Source organism: Halyomorpha halys, unplaced genomic scaffold (genome assembly GCF_000696795.3).
Source record: "Halyomorpha halys isolate HHAL.00 unplaced genomic scaffold, Hhal_1.1 Scaffold1167.1, whole genome shotgun sequence".
In the NCBI taxonomy this organism is placed as follows: Eukaryota; Metazoa; Arthropoda; class Insecta; order Hemiptera; family Pentatomidae; genus Halyomorpha; species Halyomorpha halys.
The window spans coordinates 288,195-312,147 of NW_027113923.1; the positions used below are offsets into that span (position 1 = coordinate 288,195).

At 30.1% G+C, this 23,953-nt stretch overlaps 1 protein-coding gene and 1 long non-coding RNA gene across 2 annotated transcripts; one reads left to right on the plus strand and one right to left on the minus strand.

Annotated features, from left to right (window-relative positions):
* Window positions 1-4,034: 4,034 nt before the first annotated feature.
* On the minus strand, window positions 4,035-23,383 carry LOC106688632 (uncharacterized). The gene is made up of 5 exons (XR_001344340.2): window positions 23,280-23,383; window positions 22,808-22,886; window positions 7,052-7,225; window positions 4,500-4,581; window positions 4,035-4,174 (listed from the first exon to the last, which is right to left on the minus strand). It is a non-coding gene; the product is annotated as an uncharacterized lncRNA (long non-coding RNA).
* Window positions 9,134-19,197, plus strand: PGAP3 (Per1-like protein PGAP3). Its single transcript, XM_014433194.3, has 7 exons — window positions 9,134-9,698; window positions 9,783-9,931; window positions 13,705-13,857; window positions 13,981-14,105; window positions 15,781-15,917; window positions 16,066-16,270; window positions 17,902-19,197. Exons 1-7 carry the CDS (start codon window positions 9,569-9,571, stop codon window positions 17,951-17,953), a joined length of 951 nt encoding a protein of 316 aa, XP_014288680.1. The 5' UTR covers window positions 9,134-9,568; the 3' UTR covers window positions 17,954-19,197.
* Window positions 23,384-23,953: the final 570 nt, after the last annotated feature.

The following is a 23,953-nucleotide window of genomic DNA, read 5'->3' on the forward strand; positions in this document are numbered from 1 at the left end:
TATATATATATATAACCATCTTAATCCTTAAACAGCTTCTAAGATCCCGTGATTAATTTCCTTAAGTGCCCGTCACCTCCCTTATTCTTCCACATTTCGAATATGGATGCTATGGAGGACTATCCACTGAACAGGTAATGAAACTAAAACGACCGATGAACTGCTGTACTAGATTCATCTTCGATATTCCCAGGCGTTCTCATATCTCTCACTACTATTGCGAGCAAAGTTGGCTCCACCCCAGTATCCGGAGGCAATATAGTACAAGAGCTCAAGAGGAGAAAAAAGGCAGTAATCTCACCCCAATTTTTTATTACTTTAATGAAAACTATATATAATTACTAGTCAAAATTTATGAGTCTGCATAGACAGGGGGAATAAAAAATGGCGGCTATTTCAAAACGATTAAAAAAATAAATTTTTCATTCGGAGCTCTATATCGTAAAAAGTAGCCACAACAGAAGAAAACGTAAGAGAACCTCATTTAAAGAAGAGTATTTTTTCTAAAATATGAGCCCTGATAGAGCTATTTACGTTAAATACTTCTCGAGACATAGCTTTTTAAAAAGAAACATTTCATCAAAATGTTGTACAGAATGTATTGAAAGATCAGTAGTTAGTGAATTTATTTTTAAAAATCAATATCTCAAAAACCATTCGACGTACAGATATTTATTACCAATTAAATTAAAGCTAGTTTAATAGGCTATGAAGTAGTTTAAGAAGTTTATCTTCTCAGGAGTAGTAGTTTTCATGATATTTGCTAAAATAAATTGATTTATAGTTGTTCGGACAAATGTTAATGTGCCAAATTTATATTTATATGCGAATATCTTAAAAATCATTACCTCTACGAAAATACGTGTCATACTACATAAAACTAATTTATAGTAAGATAAATTTTCTTCATTTTGACTGCTGGAAGTCTTATGGTTCTAAACATTTATTTTTTCAAAAATCAAACATTTTATCCGAACAATTTTAAATTAACATTTTGTGAATTTATTTTGTCAAATATTATAAAAACTACTACTCATACAAAGATAAAGGTTATAAACCATTTTATGATAAATTTAACTAGCTTTAATTTAAGTGCTGAGTAACATCTGTATGTCTTATGGTTTCTGAAATAAAGTTTTTTATAAATCAAACTTATTGTCCGAACAACTATAAATTAATTAATTTAAGCAAATATCATGAAAACTACTATTTCTACGAAGATAAAGGTCATAAATTACTATATAGTACATTAAACCAGCTTTAATTTGAGTGCTAATAGACATCTATACGTCAAACCATAGTTCCTGAGAATGCACAAATAGAATACACTAACTACTAATCTTACAGTACATTTTTATGAAATATCGTTTTTTAAAAAGCTATATCTCGAGAACTATCTTTTGTTTACAAGCCTTTTAGTGACTTTTGTTATTGACATATGCCCAAAAGAGTATATCCTTCAATACAAGAGTATATCATTGGTAAAGAGAAGAAATACTTTTACGGCCTAAGTCATTAGTAGGGAATCGTCCTTTCAGGATTTCATTAGTTTCACCCTCAAAAGACAGTAATGTTCCCGTCACGCATCTTATAATATACAGCATAGGAAACTGTCACACAAGCCTCGGCTTTGTCTATTCCAAATTCTTAGAATAGTATGAGCTCCTACACATCCCCTGTTAGTTCCTATCTCCCTCACCACATGACATCCTAGATAAATATCCCAAACATGTTAGGGGTATGAACATTCTCATTCTGACTAGAGTTCAGAAGAGAACTCATATAGAATTGTAGAAGGACACTCCACGAAATCAGTTTATAAATAGAAATTATACATATAATGATTTAGTATCTGTTCTACCTTCATACAAAATAAATACAATTTATCTTATACACACTGCTAATATATGTATGAGGAAGCGTATTTTTCTCGGGACACCTAAGTTTAAAATATTATTTGTCCGATTCAGCACAAATTTGGGGAACGTTTAAGATTAATACAGAATAGGCCCAATATTCATTCAAATACTTTCGCTGACGCGATGAACTCCTTTCTGCATACAAATATATTTGAACAACGTTTCGTTACATTTGGTCGGAACTATCTTTTTTCTGGAGATTTCTATAGAGTAACTTATATTTCAAGGTTATTTACATAGTTCAAATATGAAGTAAGGAATTAATTAAGGTAAATTACAAATTTACATTATTGGTCAAAAGAACTATAGGGTGTTTTTTTAAGCCCGATAGAACTTGAAATTGTAAAAAATAACACAAAAAATTAAATTGTAATCAAAATTTTTTTTTTATTCGAAAGATCAATACGTGACATTAACATTTGAAAATGATTTCGGGCATATGGGCACCGCGGCTGTTCTTGACGAAGCGCATTCTGGACGTCCAATTTTGGGCCACTTTTTCGAGCACTGCTGGCCGTATGTCACGAATAACACGAACAATGCTGGCCTCCAAGGCGTCAATTGTTGCTGGTTTATCAGCATAAACCAGTGACTTCACGTAGCCCCACAGGAAATAATCGAGAGGTGTCAAATCGCACGACCATATGCGGCAATTTTGCTTATTAACAAACCCGTTAAGCCAAAAATGCGCCTCATCGCTGAACACAATTTTACAGAATGCGCTTCGTCAAGAACAGCCGCGGTGCCCATATGCCCGAAATCATTTTCAAATGTTAATGTCACGTATTGATCTTTCGAATAAAAAAAAAATTTTGATTACAATTTAATTTTTTGTGTTATTTTTTACAATTTCAAGTTCTATCGGGCTTAAAAAAAACACCCTTTATAACCTATAGATCAGGCTTCCGATTCGGTCATAATATACTGCGTGAGTTGAGCTAACACGTTTCTATTGTGCGTGTTTCGAAACCGTGCGTGCCAGATTGGAATAATTATATCTTAACTAAAATGTGTCAGTAATTATAGTCTGCACTACGAATTAAAAATAAAAGGATAATTCTGGCGTGGTTTCTATCGAATTTCGAATAACTTCCTCTATTTATAATTTAGAGTTAGGGAGCCTTCATGTAGTCAAAACCGCGTATGAAGCTTAAAAGTCAAGGCGAAATAGGGGTCAATAACGAATTCAATTCGGAACAGGGAGCGATTGATGATTTATGAACGTTGCAGAAACTTTCAATGATGAGGACATTATTCGAATGGTTGTCTACTAACTAGCTGGTTAATATATCATCGAAATTACTATCCACAGCCAATGTCACTTAATTATACCTGGAAATGAGTGTGTAATCATGAAAAAAATGTCGATGAACGGATTTTTTTTTTCTCCGATCCCTCTAAAACTTATCTAGAATGAATTAGAAATTAAATAGCAACACGTGTGAAATCATGATTCAATGGAAATACTATTTTTTCCTACCTTGGATATTAGAAGACGTGATGAACAATTATGAAGATGATTATTCTACAGGAAATATCTGGATGTCAAAGGCCTCAGCGGGATGATTAACACAAAAAATTGTTATAATATATATTTGTATTAAATATTATATATATTTTTTTAATTTCCTATTATCATATTATAATATATCCAGCTCTTCGTACACTGTCAGATAGATTATCATCAAAATATTACAACATGGCCGCACTCCTTTCTTCATTTCGTAAAGGGGCAAAAATGCCATCAGCACGTGGTATTATAGCAAATGTACCAGTTTCTCTAAGGCGTTGAAAAGTGGAGCTAAAGATAGACTTCTATTCGGAAATCGCCTGGTATAATCACGACGTGCAGCATTAGCATTACCTTAGCAAAAACCGTACACAAACACCATGACGGCATTACAATAAATTGAAGGCAAAATGATGAGTACTGAGCGAAACGAGTTTTTGGACAGTTAGGGATAAAGTGGCATATTAGTATTCTATCTAATCCATCTCCTAAACAAAATGTTTGCGGACATACCTTCACTTTGAACAACATTTAATATGAATCTTAATGGTTACATTTAATTAATAAAGCAGTTAGAACAAATAAATAGGTTTTATTATTTTCATATAACGTAAATAATACATAACAATGAAAAACTTTAGGTGAGAATATCTCCTAAGCAAACCGTTTGCGGACATACCTTTAGAGGAAATGTTTTTCTTGTTTTGAGGTCCTTATTTCATATTTTCAGTTTGGCCACTTAACCCTGAAACACTCTGTATATTATATACGATCAACCAACGATCTTCCAAAAATAATTTAAAAAAAATAAAGATATTGAAAAAAATATATATATAAAAATAATAATACTAATAAAGAAGAGGCGGGGTTTTATTATAAAACTTTCAGGGATTGTGCGGGTTTGTACCAGGTAATGTCCACATTTGTCAGATTTCGTCTACAACTTTTGCTCTATAGTAATAAAAATGTAGGCAATGCAAATATTTAAAAAAAAGAAGATTATTTTCAGGAAAAGAAGCTTTCACAAAATAAAATAAGATAATGAAACAAAAAAAAAGTATACCAATTACTTAGGTCAGTATAGAGCGTGTGTAAAACATAAATTCTTCGGATTTCTTGATCCTTGATCCTTTGTTGAAAACATTTTCTCATCTGCATAAGAATAAAAAAGATTCCTTTTGAGTTTTTGAAGATATCTACTGTTTTCATTACAATAATATAATAATAGATTAAAGAATTTTAATTTATAACTATAATCGAAGACGGTTTTGTGGATTCGAGAACGTGCTTTGAAACAAGGGACTCTGTACATTTTAATTACATTAAAATGTACAGTTGTATTAAATATTAAGATTGTTATATTAAATATAACGATGCTAATGTATATTTTTTAATGGTCTTAGGGAAATAGAAGGCGTGGAAATTAAGTTTTAAAAAAATCTTGACTGATTACCGTACACAGGGGGCTACTCAAAAGAAACTGCTCACTAGGGGTATTCATGATCTTTAGTTTAACATGTTAAAGTTTGTTAAATGGATAAATATTCTCTTCATTTACCATGCTAAAACGATATAACATAAGGGGTATTCATGATCTTTGGTTTAACATGTTAAATCGAAAAAAATTGCCTTCTTTTACCGTGGTAAAACGAAATAACATTTAACATGGCTGAGAGTCTGTTACTTGGTCTGTTAAATGGAGAATGACGTCACACAATAGACCAGTTGAGATCGCCGCCATTTTTGTTGTTGGGACAGCTCAGTTCTTCCGTGTGTTTGTGGTATTCATATGCCTGTTATTAAACCAGAATGGATAATTTTAATGATACATTTGAGAAAAAAAAACAATGTAATTTCATTCTACTATCTGAAAATTTGTAAACGCTCGCCAGATAAAAATCTCACTATATGAACCATGTAATTATTCTTAGGGGACATATGTCCCAGAATAAAGTTATTTTTTCATTTCATTTCATAAGCTAAACTTTCACACAAATTCCACTTTTCACTCACTCTAGGCATGTTGTTATTAATTACTTAAATCAATACTGAAGTAAACAATAACATGAGGGTCTGGAAGGAAGGTTATAAACATAAAGGCTTATACAACAAGTTGCTGAGAAAATCCGCTAGGGGCTCTTATGCATTTAACGTTTAACATGACTTTAAATAGGGGTGCTCAGAATCTTATAGTTGTAACATTTAACATGGTAAAACATTTAACATTTAACACAACATCATGAATACCCCTATAGTTGAGAGTCTGTTACTAGGTCTGTTAAATGAAGAATGACGTCACGAAACATACCAGCTGAGCTTGTCACCGTTTTATTTGTCGTGTTAGGTTACTTAGTCGTAGTTTGTGTTTCGTTTGTTTTTTTTCTTTTGTCTTGTGTCTTGGATGTTTTAAAAAATATAATCAGTAGCCAAACTTTTACACTTCTACTTTTCACTTATTTTAGACATGTTGCAATAAAATACTGTAATCAAAACTTAGAAATAATCAAGAACAAGAAGTTTTGGAAGGAAATGTTACTAAACAAGTTGCTTAGAAAATCCGCTAGGAGCTCTTATGCATTTACCAATCTTATAATGCCGTAAGGCAAAACAAGAAAATTGTAAATAAAATGTATTATATATTATTTTATTATAATCCGTATTGTATATATATTTATTAATAAATGAGGTTTTTGAAAATAAAAAAAAATAAAAAAATATCCATTTACCATTTAACATGACTTTAGATAAGGCTGCTCGCAATTCTATACTTATAACATTTAGAATGGTAAAACATTTTACATTTAACACAATATCATGAATACCCCAATTGACTCTAGCAACAAACCAGTCCGCAGAAGTTAATAGCTATGGTAACTGAACGGAGCTATCATATACACAGTGCTACTGGTTACCAACCCATTAGAAATACTATTAACCAGTCACTGGCGACTCAACCATTTGGATGAGTAGGAACTGCAGTTACCAACACCCAAAAAAAAAACTTAAATTATATTTAAAATTAAACTTACAAATTATCATTCAACAAGTTTTTATACTTGCGTGAACTTTATTAGAATCAACATCACTTCGCTAGAACTCTATAAATCTCTTTTAACCACCGTATTGAAATTGGTTATTAAGTTGAGAATAACGATGCTTATTTTCTCTCTCTAAAATCATCTAGATACTTCAAATTTGGTTTATGATCATTCTAATATCACGAATTACTATCTAAATTGCTTGAATCGTTCCAAAATTAAACTCACGTCAGTCAAAGAAAACTTGAGGGCATAAACCTAAAGATTATTATACTATAAAAAGCTTAGAATGCGACACGGTCACGTAAAAACGATAAGGAACACGCGAATACATAATTGCTACCGTTTCTAAAACCTTTCCATTACTCGCCTAGCGATGTTTAAACCAATTAACTTAGGTAAAAATGTTACCAAAACTAAAAAAGTCATGTATACTTTTTTGATGATTTATAGGTATACGTAGACTTTTTGTAGATAGTTTATTCCAAAATTATAAAAGTTGATTATAATTATCTGTAATACTTGTATTACAGATGATTATAGATTTTCTATTTAATAAAGTGTTTTAAATTATATAATTTTACAGAGTTGCGATTGTTATTCTTCAAGAATCCGGAGCTGATCATAGTCTCATGCAATCTTTGAACTTTGTACGCTCCTTTCTTCGTGAGGGAGCTACTGGCCCTTGACCTTGAAACAACTTCCTAGTAGTCTGTACGTGCAATGGCAAGGACTGGCAAAGCATGGACTATCAAAAACTAGAGAAAAATAAATGAAACAATTAGAAATAAGCTTTTAAAAAATTAAGAAAACAACTATGTAATATTATTTTCATCTTTAATACTTGGGTGCATTGTTAGACAAATTAAATTAAACCTGTACCACCACAACCCATCAAGAATCAGGGTTGTAGTACTTTGTGAGGAAGTACTGATATTAGGCGAACGGTTGAGCAAGGAGGTTATGGTTAGAATCGCGCTGGACCTCCCAAACTTTCAGGGCTGACTCACGGCTAAAGTGAAACAGTATATAATAAGTATATTATAAAATAATTAACAGTATATATAAAATAATTATCTGCCACAGTTGGATTCAAACCCAGGTCCTTGGAGTTAGTACCACAGTGCCTTATCAGTGAGCTACCCACTCCTAGTTAAGTTACTACTCCGAAATAAGAGTTTCCACAGAACGATCATATCAATCCACAGATAAGTATTTTATTTAGACCTTCAAATACCCACAGCAGAAAAAGGAAGTACTCACTTCACATAATGCATTTTATTAATTCATGTCTATTTTCTGTTTTAGAGGGATCGGGGAAAAAAAAAAAAAGGATTGCCCTTTTTTCAACCAATAAAGCAGCCTGTTACAAGTTTGTTAAACTGATAATGTTCACAATCGCGGTATGAGCTTCTCGAAGTTGCGACACTCTTTATAAAGTGAAAAAAGAATAGTCCATTAGTTTCCCAGACAAATGCCATCATAAGGGGGATCACAGGAGGAATCGGAGGGGATTCGCGAATCAGAAGTATATTATGCCTAAATAAAAAATGGACTGAGGAGTACGCTTTCATCAAAAAAGAATAAACAGTTATCACTGATGTCGATAGAAATTAATGTGCTTAAATAAATAGACTTAAAAATTGTACAGATCAAAACGTTAAAGATTTTATTAATCAACCTTTCGTAATTGTTTAATGTATTTTTTTTCTTTTTAAATATTAAATAAGTTAATGATAAAACATGCATTTTATATATAGAAAAATTTGAAGAGCCCATCTTTAATCTAGTGGACTCCCGTATCATAATATGAAGTTTTAGGGCCCAAGCTGAAAAATCCACAATATCTGATGAAAACATTGAAAGCACTTTTTTTAATCTATAGCACATTGCCAATAAAGAAATGAGAGTCCGCCAGTCAAATCATGCTACTTGCAAAACCGGCAGCTGCTTCAAAATGTTTTTTTTTTTTTAAATTCATCTTTTGTACAAATAAATCAGTTTTTGTTTATTTTTATTTATTTGCTTACCGCAGCCCCAACCATCTTCTCAACTTTTTCATGCGATGCTCAATATCATAATAACTACCTACAACACTGGAAAACCTAATAATATATAATTTAATAAAGAGTAAATTTGCTAAAATATGAGTTCTAAAACAGTAATAGATTCCGAGATATACTTTTTTAAAACGCAACATTTCATAAAAAATGTATTGAAAAATCAGTTGTTGGTGAATTTATTTTGGGAAATCTGTATCTCAAGAATCATTAGACGTGCAGATGTCTAGTAGTTCTTTAAATGATGTTCTATAAGGTTTTCTGTAGGTAGTTTTTAAGATACAGAGTTCTAAATGTAAATTTTTTTTTTTAAACAGTCACTATTTTGGCAAATGGCATCTGACTGGTTGACTATCACTTTTTTTTGACAATGTGATAAAGATGAAAAAAAAATGCTATCCAAGTTTTCATCGGATAGTGTCGATTTTTTTGCGGTTGCTATCGGACTATAAGTTCTGTTCCCACAACCACTTGTAATGTCCGGAACTGTACAGAACATGCGTAGTACAAGTTTTCCCCTCCCGAAATCTGTACTGCGCATGTTCAGTACAGCTGTGGTCAGTCAGAAGTAGTTGGAACAGATCTATAATGTACCTTGTGCCCCTAATTGGTTAAAGACTGTCCTGGGACCCTACCATGAGTTTATAAAAAATGTAATCTCGTTCTCAAATTCTGATTTTCTTTCATAACTTTTATGTATTGTTTTGTGATCTGGTCATTTTAAAATACACCTTAAATTTACTTCTTTTGCATTTAAAAGAGAAACATGAAATTTCGAATAAAACGTTTGATCGGAATAAACATTCCATTTGATATTTTTTTTAAAATTAAATAAATTTGTTCAAAGGTATTCACATCCTTGTCTGTTTAAAATCAGACTAGTGATAAGAATTGGAGGGAAAACTGAACCGAGATAACGCCTACAAACGTTGTGGTTAGGTTTGTCAATTGACAACATTCGACTGTTGTGTTTTGAGTGGTTGAACTGAAATGAACTGTCTATTTATGTTTGGAAGGAAATGAAAATTAAATTTTCTAATTATGTTATACTTCATTTTAACGTCTAGCTTTCTGTTAAGTTTATGTTCTAATGTAAAAGCTTCCCTTGGAAACACTTTTCCAACTTACAGGTACTGTGTAGAGCAATGCAGAGAAGCAATTTGTGATGAAGGTATTACTGTTATGATGAAGAATTCTACAAATATAATACAATGTTTTCGTTAATTTCCATAAACAAACTGAACTATTCTTTTAGGTGGTGTTCATTATAAGAGTTATGTTCCCGTCCCATTCTCTTCCAAACTCCTTTGGAGTTGTAATGACAACTGCCAATATGAATGTATGTGGGATACAGTCATGGTATTTCAGGATAAAGGTTGGCTTCCACCACAATTTCACGGAAAGGTATTTTATTTCATAATTTCAATACAGAACACTAAGGGCTGTTCTAAATCAGTACATTTCTATTAAAGACTGTTAATTTTGTTGTGTAGCTGATTTTAGGTTTTATTATTAGGAACATTCTTGTAACAGTGTATTATTTATTTTGAAATGATATATTTCAAATAAATAAATTTCTCAATTTGTAATTTAGTTGATATTTTTCCAGTATTAATAAAACTACTGCTGGTCAAAATCTATTTAGCAATCTACTTGCTTTTTATGAAGTTTATTCTGCAGTTTACTTTTGGGGTATACTGTATTCCACTCATCCGCATCTTATTTATCCGACCAATATTGGATGAGTCACAATTTTAAAAATAAATAATACCCATAACGAATAGTTTGTAAACCATTGACAATGCTTGAGAGCATCCAGGACCAAAAGTAAATAAATAACTTTACATTACAAATGAAATTTTAGTTTGGTAGGCTTCGAACTTGTCCATCCTCTTGGGGATTATTTTAGCTCCCTACAGTCCAGAAGCTAATCAATAAGGATTCCACAATATCAGTGACAGTCATCGAGTGTGCTTCATTAAGGTATTCTACATTTTTAAAACTATGATTCAACCATTGATTCTATGACAAACTTGATGTAGAAAAAAAGGAACGTAGTATTTCTGAAATGGGTAAGAGATAAATATATATATATATATATATATATATATATATCAAATACTGTTTATTGTGTTTTAATTGTGACCTGAAGACAAACTAGATAAAAATAAAAAGTAATTATTATTACAATATGATTCAAAATAATTTTCATAACTTAAATTACTTGATAAGTTTTAACCTCATGGTTCAAAAGGGTTTTGTTAGTACTTCGTAATTTCTGATAACTCAACTCCTTCTGCTACAGACGGCTCATTATTTTTTGTGTCCATCTTCATTGTCTTATTTCATTGTACTGACATCAGTACTAGATACCTTCATGTGTGTAGATTCCCTAGTTTGCACAGACAATAAGCCCAGCCCAGAAGTACGGAGGCTAATTACCACAGATAATTTGTGTTATTTTGGTCTGGCAAAAACACTAGAGGTTATCTGCTGACAAGAAACAAAAATCTCTCTATATAAATCAATTATTAGGATAGTACTAAATTATACCTCCGAGACATCCCTTTATCACATGCGGATGCATAAGTTTTTAAAATGTTTGGCACTGTAAATGATGGTGACCTGTATGGGCTGAGACACAATGCAGAGTGGTACCAAATCTACTGGAAATCAGATATGGTAGAATATATAACACTTTAAAGACTATGGTGGGTTTGAGAGGTCCAAAGAATGGATGGTGACTCATTCATTAAGAAATTATTGTTTAGCTATGCGGAAGGAAAAACAAACAGAGTATGTCCATGACTGTGATAGGCAGACGAGGTTGAAGCTGCTGCACAGGAATTCCTGAAAGCTCGAGCTTGGCAAACCCCTTGCATTTTGAAAAAAAATGGAGACGATGTCTTGATTTGGCAAAGGCCTGTACCGGGTTGTTATGCCTCTAATAATGAGATGACATCGGTACTGAACAGCCAAACAGCCTGCTATCAAAATTTGTATAAACCTGTATTGTTCTAGCTGTCTATGTCTATACTATGAATTAACATCATTAATTGTTAAATAATGCTGCTTGTATCTTTTTTAGTGGGTTTTTTTTTTTTTTTTATGATCCTCCCCTCCTGATCATTTCTGACAAACAGGGGTTAGTCTAGAGGTAATCAACCTATTCTAACCATGGTGGAGGGTCGAATCTTCATTTTGTGCTACCGCTTTAGAACTAAAAGTCGACCCCAGACCTGATTCGAATTGGCACTGTTGCAGTCACCTAACAGTCGCTTATGGTTATAATTTGAAACTGAGGGGCAAAACCTCTTATATTGAGACTTCCTTTGCTACTTTTCCACAATCGTCATCTCCAATTCATTCTCTTAAATAGCAATAGATCTATTTTTAGTTAGCTAATTTTATTATTTTGTGTTTTTCTTTGATTATGCTTTTTCCTAATTAGTTCAATAAGCATGGAAATTATTGTCATTTTAAGTGAATCATGAATTAATTATTAATATGTTCATTTTTTTTATTAAATTAAAAATTAGAAATTCAATGAACCTTTGCTGCAGTTTTTATAGCTGTGCTATTGACTGCATTCAAACTTTTTTCTATTTACATTAGCGAGCACTTGACTTTAAAGATGTTTTATATTCATTCCATCTTCATGACCTACTTTCGCTTGCAAGGTTTTATTTTTCTCTTCCTCTGCCAGAAAATTAAGTATTCTTTGGTAAAACCTGAAATTTTGCCCAACTTCAGAAGATTTTGCTCGATCATTGGCTTTTGTCTTGGTGGGACGTATCCTTGATTACAACTATTTTGAATTCAGGTCAATGAACATTCAAGCTTCTGGCAAACAATTTGTGAGCCTCGTATGCTACAGCATGAGTGTTCGTGTTATGTTAAAAGGAGTGAATAATGAAAGGTTAATTTGTTTAAAATACTTCTCGGATTTCATCCTTTAGGCTTTTGAACAATGTTTTCTTTACAAAAATATTTGAATTTCTCTATTAGGTTAACCAATATATGCATGCTCTCAATTTCTGGTTGATACGGTAGATAATTGAAAGCCATTGTCTCTCTCCCCCCTCATTTTTCTCTAAACATTATATTATTTTACAAAATCTAACTTAATTACTATCAATTTTAAACCAATTCATCCAACTAAAATCTTAGGTTTTTGCAAAGAAGCAGGCTACTTTTATTTTTAATTAAGTATGTAAGCAGCTCAATACTGTTTTAATAACTCCTATTAATAAAATGTAGTTTAGTATACTATATATTGTTAAGCGACTATTTTATTTATTTTTAAAGTGAATAAATGAAAAAATTCATGGAATAATGTCCTCTAAGAATAATTACACAGTTCAGACTTATGTAAATATCTGGTAAAATATTTACAAAAGCGTATTCAAATTGCATTTATAATGTTATCATAGTAATTAAAGTTATTCTAGTACATTTTGTTACATCAATACAGTAGTTTGATTATTAAGTAAGAGATGGAATATTGGTGATTATAGATGAGAAGAAAATTTCAGGATTTACTGAAGCAGGTATATACATATATAAATAAATCAATCGTTAAGGATCTGGTATTTAATGATTGAATGGATAAGCATAGAGTGAGAAGATCAAGGACATTAGTAGGTTTTTTGGTTTTAAATAAGTGAAAAGTAAAAACACCAAGGAGGTATTGCTGTTGGAAAGTAGGATAAAGCCACTTCAACTAAGTATATCAATAGGAGACACGAAAGTGCCTGGGAAACCTGAAGATAAGTTTAATGTAGCAATTTAAGTGCATATTTAGTTTTAGGCTTAATATTATTAAGTGTAATAAAACAATAGTTAATTTTTACTACACCTCAAATCCTTCTGTCCCTCAAAAATCTGAACAAACCCCCAGTTGGCCCCTTTCTAAATCATGGTCAGGGTATATGAGTCATTGCTGCAGTATAAGTCCACGTATAATTGGTTTGACACAAATAAAACTTTAGTGTAAACTTTTAGTTATTATGTGGTAATTCAAAAGGTTATGACGGTTCTTAAAGATCTCATATAATGTGCATAGTATTGCTGACTTGGGAATAGACCAATCATATTAGATTTTATTTAAATATTATCATAATATTTTTTAAATATTCTGTTTATTGTAAGAAAAAAAAAAATATGTATTTTTTTAGTGGCCATTTATACGATGGCTTGGAATTCAAGAACCCGCATCGACTGCATTCTCACTCTTGAACCTCGGTATACATTTAAAAATGTTTAAACAGTTTCTACGTGAAGTAAGGAGAACAAATCCAATGTTTAAAATATGGCTAATATATGCGATGGTGAGTTTTTCCACTTGTATGCTTTTTTAAATAATAGTAACTCATAATTAGTGTTTTATGTTTGAATTTTTGTTTTTATGAGTAGTTTGTTGCTTGATGTACTTTGTAGATTAACTTTTCCAGTGTTCTATAAATGGTTGGGTGTGGTCTTCCATTTTTCATACAAGGGATTTACCTTTTACTGAACTAATGGATTATTTGTCTGCTTTTGGAATGGTACTTTGCACAGCTTATTCCATTGGAATGAGGTTTGTTGTATTAAATCATGTAATATAGTAAAACCTGTTTTTTTATTAACATTTGTCATTTTCAATTTGTATGGTTATATAATTGTTTTTTACTTTATATATCCAAAAAAAAAGAAAAATCAGCAATTAACCGAGGTAATCATAATTTGAATATTTTGTAAAAATATTTTTTTAATAATTCACACATGGTAACAGTGGAATATAGAAAAAAGTTCACAATGTCATTTTTTATTGGAGATAATTAATGTGATACTACTTATATTAAGAGATGTTTCAAATCACTGTTGTTTGATATTAAATTGTATTTAATTAAAAAAATATTACAAAATATATAAAGAATTAATTTATACTAATACATTAAGTTGAAGATATTGAAAGATTATTAGTTGATCATATGTGTTTGATCCAAGTAGGGTAAAGAAAGGTTCAAAAATAGCAGGAAAACTATTTATTAGTAACCGATGTTTCTTGACTTTTTTTCCCAAGATTAAGCACTAATGAAACCCTGCAAAGTCAGTTACTAGTAAATTGTTTTTCTCCTATCTTCTGTCTTTTTTTTCTTCTTTAATTTCAGGAACTATCAGTCCAGTAGAAAAATTCTCTTTGCATTACATAGGCATTTATTTAGGAAGGCTTTAGGCTTTTGATCTTCATACTACAATCCACTGTAGTGGATTCAGTATCCAATGCAGTAACTACATAAAAAAAAAAATCCTGCATGCCCTCTCCTTTTTCATATTCAAAATTCTCCAATTCCTTTTGGCAATCCAATCCGATGCTAATTTGCCATGTTTTCTGTTATAGAGTTCTAGTTTCCACACTTACATTTTTGATAAATAGTCTAAATAATAACTTCTTAGCTCTAGTATTTTTTTAACCATGTATATTAAATGAATTTCTTTGTTTACTTAATTTTTTTTTTATTTATGGTTTCATTTTTACTTAATCAAATATAGTATTTATGGTGCTTATTTACCTTTTTATATATAGATTTTTTCCCATTAATATTTTTTTTCTCTTTTTTATTTTATGATAGTGTGAACTTAATTAAATTATTTTTTAAATAGCATATTTTTTATTATGATTAAGTATTCTCTTTTTACTTTCACTTACTTTTATATGAAATATATTGTAAGGGAAGGTCCCTGAGTCTTAATAACCGAGTGTCTCGCATAACAGTTAGTGTTTGGGCGCATGCATGTGCTTGTGTGAATACCAACAAGAAAACAAAAAGTTCTGAACTAAAATCGCATATTTAAAGCAAAAGTTAAACTGGGATGTTGCTGCATCTTTGTCACTTAAATAGACTTTGCAGAAGTTCTATTCGAAAACTGACATTTACTTTAAATAAAATACTAATAGTTTACATCTTTCATTTTTAATTACACATAAATGTATAAAGTTGGCCTTTATTAGTACATATAATTTACATTATACTGTGATTTCAGATTAGATATTATTTTCTTGAAAATTATCTTAACTACATTGATTTTTTTATATCAACGTCTGTTCTTGTACATTTTTCATTTCCACTTCATCTGTTAGCAAAGAAATTGGTCTAACTTTGTCCCTAAATTCACTATTATTGTAATATAGATATCTATATTTTTAAGCTTAAGAAACTTGTTTTTTATTTGGGCTATAATATTAATTTTTTGATTTTTTTTTTTTTCAGGTTACTTCTTAAGTTTCACCAAGTATACTCATTACTGTTCACTGCTGCAACTGTCGCATACTTCGTTAATCATGCGACATACTTGTCATGGGGACTTTTTGATTATAAATACAATATGTTGGCTAATCTTGTTGCAGGTTATCTACTTTATGATTTACAGTTATCTTAAGCTTTAAAATTGATAATTTTCAATTATACCTAATACAATATTTTCTATTTTCATCTTATTAATAAACCAGTTGCTCTTTTTTACTCATTTTTTTTTTTTTATTGTTCTTGTCACAGGTGTAATTTTGTTTGTTAACTGTGTTACATTTTCATTGATCTATTGGAGGACCCTACCACAAAGCAGAAGCCTGCTTGCCGCTATAGGAATACTTGTTATTTCGCTGTATTTAGAATTATCTGACTTTTCACCCATATGGTGGACATTTGACGCACATGCTCTCTGGCACCTGACTACTGCACCTGTCACATACTACTATTGGAAGTAAGTATATGTTCAAGTTATCTAAGTTAATAAGCCAATTATGGTATGAATAACAGGTTTAATTCAAAACTCTGGTGCACAGTGAATGAATAACTTCGGGTATTGAATAATTCAAATACGCCTTCATGATTTTTTGTATCTATGGCAATAGAATTATTCCAGCAGCATAGAAGTATGGCATTATCCATTTCATATAGGTGGTTTTAATTTTCCTGATCAGTTTTTTGCAACACTTTTCAACACCATTTGACCAATCATGCCTGTGATCTCAACTCCCAAAGAAGTAAATTTATCTAAAAATCACTGAGATGTAAAATAAATATTGGCATAAATGGATCAGAGATTATTTTTACCATAATTCTTTCTTGGCAATTTTCACAAAATTTTAGAATAACACTTCCACCTACACGATACTCGTTTTTGAGACCTTTGGCACCTTAATGAATCTAAAACTCAATTTTTAACATCACTAAAAATTCATATCCATTAATAAAAGAAATTTTTTAAGTAAGATTATTATGTAGAAATAAATTTTTCTTTGAGACAGGTTTACAAGTACCCCTTCGTAGCCAGTATTGCAATAACATAACATTAAACTTTGAAATCTTTCTGAGAAATAAATATAAGAAATTATTTAGACTTCCTGTTATAGCTAATTTCCTTAAAGTGTTAAGATGTTATAAAAAGCACTCAAATTATAAAAAATGACACTGATAATAAATGAAATATGTAGTACAAAGAATGAGGGATTAAGCAAACTTTTTGACTAAATAAGTGGTCTGGAAGGTGGGGATGGACTTGGACGAACTTGTAAAACATATTCAGTCATGTCAGTGATTACCTGTCTCATCACCCTCTTTTTGTCTACTTTTCAGGGTGTTGCGAAAATGCAACGCTGGCCATTAATGGTTTGAAATATGTTGTTGTTTTTTCCCGGCAAAGTGCACCGGGGTTACAGGGAGCCTATTGTACGCCAAATAATTTTAAATATCATTACATTTCTTTGTTTTGTGAAGTAAGACAATGTATGTACTGCGTACAAATTTCAGTGATGTGTTTGTTATTTATCATACCTCACATATTAATCTTTTTCATTTCTTTAGCTCAGTTCGGTACAATTCATCATTTTTTTTTTATTTCAATAAATAAATGTGTGGACCTAATATAAGCAATCTTTAATCATCAAAGTCTCGATATATAACAATTATTTTCAAAACCTATTGGGAATTGTTATACTAAGGTTCCTTCACTCTATACATTTTAAATATATAAATAAATTCAATGATTTTCAAGTTGAGCTTTCAAGGTTTAATTTTATAATCATCGCTCTATACTAAGTAAAGACTACTCTGCTTATTTAAAAAGGAACAAAATTTTATGGAAGTAACAAAAAGCTAAAAATTCCTTGAAAATATGTTTTTCACTACTGATTAATGAATTCTGATTGTTAGAGACCAGTGTAAAGAGCATCTATTATATTAATATATTTATTTGTGATATTATGATTTTATAAAAATATTCAAATAATGTAATTATTCACTTAGTTAAGCATTGTTCACTTATACAATTCTTTTGATTTATTATTCCATAATGCATTAATGTATTTATTTCATTTGTAATTTATTTCATAGGTTCATTTTGGAAGATTCTAAATACTTGCAGAAAGAAATACCAAGATGGTGATATTTACTAAATTTTGACGCTTATCGTCATTTATGTGTTCGTTGACAGTTTCATTGAAATTTATATTGACTGTTATTTTAAGCTAATTTGTTTGTATTATCAATAGTTGATGAAATTATTTTGTTATTTGTTTTTAAATTTGCCTTCAATGTTGAAAATGCCAAATTTTATTAATTATAGGTCTAGATTATATTTTATTGTCTTTTAATACTATATTTATGGAACAAATTGGGTACTTTTTAATTAATGGATACATTATTACCACATAAATTAATATAAATGAGATTTATAAAACATTCATAAATTGATAAAAGCTATACATTTCAGTAAAAAGTAGTATTTAAAGTTCTTACTCAATTATCTCAGTGTAAAAAACTTCAATTTCAAAATTCCTCAAATTGACATGGTCTGTAAATCTAGTATTGAAAATTGTTAATAATTACTTATACTTTCTTATTTATTTACCTTTTATAATTTTTAGTTTTACATTATTGAGATTACGATAAAACTTTGTCGGCATAATTAAGTTGTTTTCTTATTGTCATAGTAAATTATTTCTATTTCTAAAATATTTAATGGACTATAAGCTAAGCTACTAATCAAATGAGAAAATTGTTAAAACTTAGCTTTGTTGTGCTTAAGTCCATGAAATTACTTTTCTATACAATGGAGTCCATAAATGTTTGTATAAAGTATAACTCTCTCTTACTTCATTGCTTTTGAATGAAGATTTCAATTAATAATCTTAAACTGTCTCAATTTGTAGTCAACATTAGTAGATAAAATGGAATTTAGTGTTCAGGTGTTATATTCTTTTAGTAAAATACACCATTTGCAGTATTTTGGTTTATATTTATAGTTACTTAATAACTCACCCCGAAGTTTGTAAACTAATTGTAGAGATTCTTCTGAAATAGCTACGATAGAGTGTCATATTTTCAAAAATGTTTTATAAATGTAAACAAAGTTCTCTAGGACTCTATTAATAATGCTGTGAAATTTATTCCAAATGTATTAAATTTTAGTGAAGAATTAATTGATGTAATAACTGCATTTAGAAATATTTATTTTTGAAATTACATATATTTTAAAATTATGATTACATTTTTGTAATTGAAATGAATGAATATGAAGACTGATACAGTGTTGATTGTTACAAATCAATTTGTACCGCATTTAAGCTTTATTTTGCTTTTAATGTGTTTTTTATGTGATTTATTTTATTAAAATTCTATTCAAAATAATTAGTTTTTTAATTATATTTCTTTCTACCAGGGGACCTACTTTTTAATTTAAATAAACCTTAGAGGTAAGTTTCATTTTTTTAAATGTCCACACCCAATACATTTTTACACAGATCGTTAGCAGCAATTGTGGCATCTTTATCACTTTTAATATTTTATTTAACTATCAAATTTTTCTGTCAGAATTTATTTCCAAGTTTTTAATTTAGTAATATATTTTCTTTATGGATGACTTACGAGCTTAAATATTATAATTTTTATAAACAGTCTTTTATCTTATTCTCTGATCCAATTTTGTGAGAAACGTTTTGAACTTGTGATGATCCGACTGATCCTAAATTGCTTTACTTAGGCTTATATTTGATGTTCCAACCACGTTGTATGCATCTGGCATCAGAGATTTCGATACTCCTCATTTAAAGGTATCATAATAATTTTGGTTTAAGAGGAGAAGGTCATTCGCCCAACTGCCTCTGAGTCAGATGGAGGAGTCACATACTTGACTATCTAACTTCTTTATCCAGGGCACAGTAGATACACTCTACTACTACGGCCTAGTGTGAGTATAGAGTACTTTGATTGACTCTGGTCTGTAGTGTGAGAGTGAGAGTAGAGTACTGTAATTAGTATGAAAATGTGAGTATCAGGTTACCTTGTTCCTAACCTAGAAGGATATTTCGTTTTGCATATTTGGATGTTTTCAATTAAAAAAAATATTAAAATTAAAATGCAACATTAAAGATGAAATTCTATATTATAATTATAGATTCATTTTCAATGTACAAAACGATAGAACATCAATTAAATAACACTTTATTAATTAATTTAATTCTTAGAATATGGATTTTAATTTGTTGCTAACTTTCTTTAGTAGCTGTAATATTTATTATTTAAATCTCCAGTAGTAAGTGTATCGTTTCCTTCCAATCTAAAATTTTGGATCAAGAAATTGAATTGAAATCTTGAATTTTAAATAAATTGAGGAAGAAGCGTTGCAATAACATGTTGCTTATTGGAAGAGTAGCAAAATCCATATTTCTCAACAGTTTTGACTAGTATTCCCAACATATGGGAGGTCGGAGGAATATTCCCCAAAACTTTTATGATATCTCTAAATTGCGTTTATTAGCAATTTGGAGTATGATCATTGAATAATGTTTTACTAACATTTTCGCAGTTTGAAGTTGGTTATTAAATCTCAAATTTTCCAACTCCTTATGTCTCTGAATGGAGATAAAACCCCAAGGAAAGAAAAGATTTATGAAACGATTCAATCCAAATGGAATAGTACTATCCTAAGTAATAATTTCACACCTATTACAGTCTTATGTCAACTACACAAAAAAAAAAACAAATAATTCAGAAAAAAAGATTATTTTGGTGAAAAGTTTCAAATTCTTAAATAAATTTAAAGGCAGTGTAACTGGCTGACCAGGCCAAGTAGGTGAAACTTTAGAAAAAAGTATGAACAATTTGGGACTAAATTTCACAAAAATTTTAATAAAATTTAAAAGGGGGCCTAATTTAGTTGATCTCAGGAACGTTGACCTCAAAGTGATGATTTTAAGTGCATTTGAATTTCTTCTGATCACGTGTTTTTTTATGAAATCATCATTATAAATTATACTTAGTGTAGATGATGCAGAATCATATTCCAGGTCCCTCTCAATTGTCAGAGCACTCAGTATTTGAAAATTTCTGTTTCAAAAAAATATTCTTTCACGTTAAAATAATCTACTAAGTTAAATACCTATATTTGTATACAAATGTTGATTTTGCTGCTTTTTCATTAGGTTCTTCACTTCCATTTATTAGCTTTGGACTCCTCTAAAAAAAACTTTGTGCAAATTTTATCTAGTGCCTTAACCTTGAATTCTTTCGCATCACCCTGTAGTGCTTATAAGCATAGGGGAGTTAGGATGGTCACTGTTCTGTTCTCAGTCACTTGCAATGTTCCTGGCTTGGCGAAGATTTTTACCTTGTATTTTCTTGTACAAACGGTCGACATAATCCAGGTGCAAAATCTTTGGTCTGCCTCGAGGTATTCTACCATCAGGAATGTAGTCTGGTCTTTAATGGGTCTTGGTGATTTTCCATCCTGATGACATGGCCAAACCACTTCGGCTAGCAGGCCTCTAGAACCTCTTTCATCAACAAAACTCTTAGTTCTTCCCTAATTCTGTCATTACGAATGCAGTCCCTTCTACTTCCACTCACAATCCTGAGGAACCTCTCTTCTGCAGCTGTCAGTCTACTCTCAGGTTTATCTGTCAATACCCAACTTTCAGCTCCATATAGGAGTGTAGGCAAGTATGCCTACTTAAAGATGTAGAGCTTTACATATTTTTATATTTCTCTTTTTCCAACCATAGTGTTGCAGATCTAGAATTAGACCAAGTTCATCCTGCTTATTCTGTGTAGCATCTGTTCATTTTCCCTGATCGTTCAATGACTGTTCCAAGATAAGGGAAATCTGAAACAATACCTCTATTTCTTCTTTGTTGCAGTTCAATTGAACACCTTCCTGTACTCTAACTACATGTAAGATCTTACTCTTGTTGGAGCTGATGAATAAAAAAGGTATTTTCTATGAAGTTCTTTGTTCCATTCTGTTATGGCCTGATACAATTTCTCTATGTATGAGGAAAATGAGAACTATATTCGTCCACATATTGGAAAAGTTGGATCACCAAGATAAGCATATTTACTGCCCCAAAAATGACCCATCAATTTACCTTTCACAAATTGCTGCTATTTTATCCAAGAATAGTATAAAAAACAAGGGGTAAACCTAGTATTCATCTCCGCTAATTTGAATGTTGGTTGGCCCAAAAACAGGCAGTACCATTGATGCAGTATTCTCTCATTATTTAGGTAATTTACAGCTTAAATTATTTATATCATATTTTAGCCATCATAAACTCATAATTTCTTCCATAGAATATGAATTAAAGAAAATTGGTAAACAAAAGAGATATTTCATTTAATTATGAGAGATTTCCCTCGATCAAAGTTCTTTTTCTAATTCTGAAATAGTAAAATTGTCAACAGATGCTAGAACCTAAGAAGTTTCATTCCTAATGAATAAGAGTCTCTACTATATATTTTTGATACATATTCCTTAAAATTCTGATTTTTGTTTAATTTTTTAAGTATTCATAAATTATATACAACCCGACGTATATTGTACAATTTTGCATGAACTATAAGTGAACTGATTTATATCTAAATGAAGAATGGACTCACTTCATAGAGATATATTTTTCAAGTTCATCAAAGAAGTATAAATCGTATTTAAGTTTTCAGATTCATTTAATGATTAACTAACCTAATGAAGATTAAATACTTATGATGTACCATTTCTAAAACAACTAATTATAATATAATAAAATTCAATTATTGTTTTTGTTATAACATAACTTTGTTGAACACCAACAAAAATAAAGAAGGAAATCAAATTAAATCTTTTAATAGAGATATTTTTAAAAATACAAATGATAAAATTTTGTTCAGTTAAGGTTGTAATTAAATATTTATGAACAATATTAATACATAAACCGATGAAAAATCATTAAAAGATACTATTAGTGCATTGTTATTAAAAACTTACATTGATCTGCTTCCAATGTATTTCCAATGACACTTTTCTGTTCACTGTTTTTTCATGAAATCACTTTATTCTCTTTTAACTGAAAAGGAGATCAACATTACTACTAGAAAATGTAAAACATGCTCTTTAACAGATAAAATAAGTACCATCTTACATTACTTATTGAAAATGTAAAATATACTCTGAAATAGACAAAAAAAGTTATATGTCAAGATTAACATTGACTGAAAAGAGCCACTTTTTAATTGTCAAAATTAATCAAACTTATATACTAAGTACATACACTAATTGATTGCCACTAGGGGCTCACTAACATTTATTTGCTGGAAAGAAGGGGAACACGAAATGTTAAATTTTCCAACGATTTTGACTGAATTTCCCAACTAAATAAAATTATTATAACTTTCGCATCTATTTTATTAAATATTTTAATTTTTTCCTTTTATTCTTTTGGATTAGACTTTCTGCATACCTTTTATGAATGTTAGCACATGACAGTAATTTTTTTTTCTTCAGGGGCATTCTAATTGGTTTTGAATTTTGGTAACTCTGTAAATAAAAGTTTTAATCAGCAGTAATATATAAAATAAAACAAAACAATATTGATGATTTGAAAAAAAAAAATATGATCTCACTTTATCTACCATTTGTTTATAAACTTTTTGATATACAATATAGTTTTTCTATTCCATGAATATTGACTGGAATAATGTTGTAATGCTCTTTGTCTATTTTGAGCATTACACGGTGATTTCTATTTTCATTGGAAATACAAACAATTTATTTCAAATTTCTATTATTTTCAATAATAACTTTTTAGAAAGTATAACATAAATAATTAGTTTCAAGTAACACAGAATCCATAATCTTGTCAGTACTAATCCAAAAACCTTCCAATAAAAATTAATATTAAGAAAATGCATTTGTTTTCCTCAGCACACATGAGAGCTTACCTGCAATTCTTCGAATATAGAATGATGATTTATTTGCATGATTCTAATTTTATATATATATTAACTCTTCAATATTAATTTGTATAATGATCTAAAAAATAAATAAAGGTTAGGTATTAATGCATCAAGAAATGTAATTTATTCGGTATAAAAATCTGTATGGGTGAATGAAAATTTAAATAAATCTGTTTTT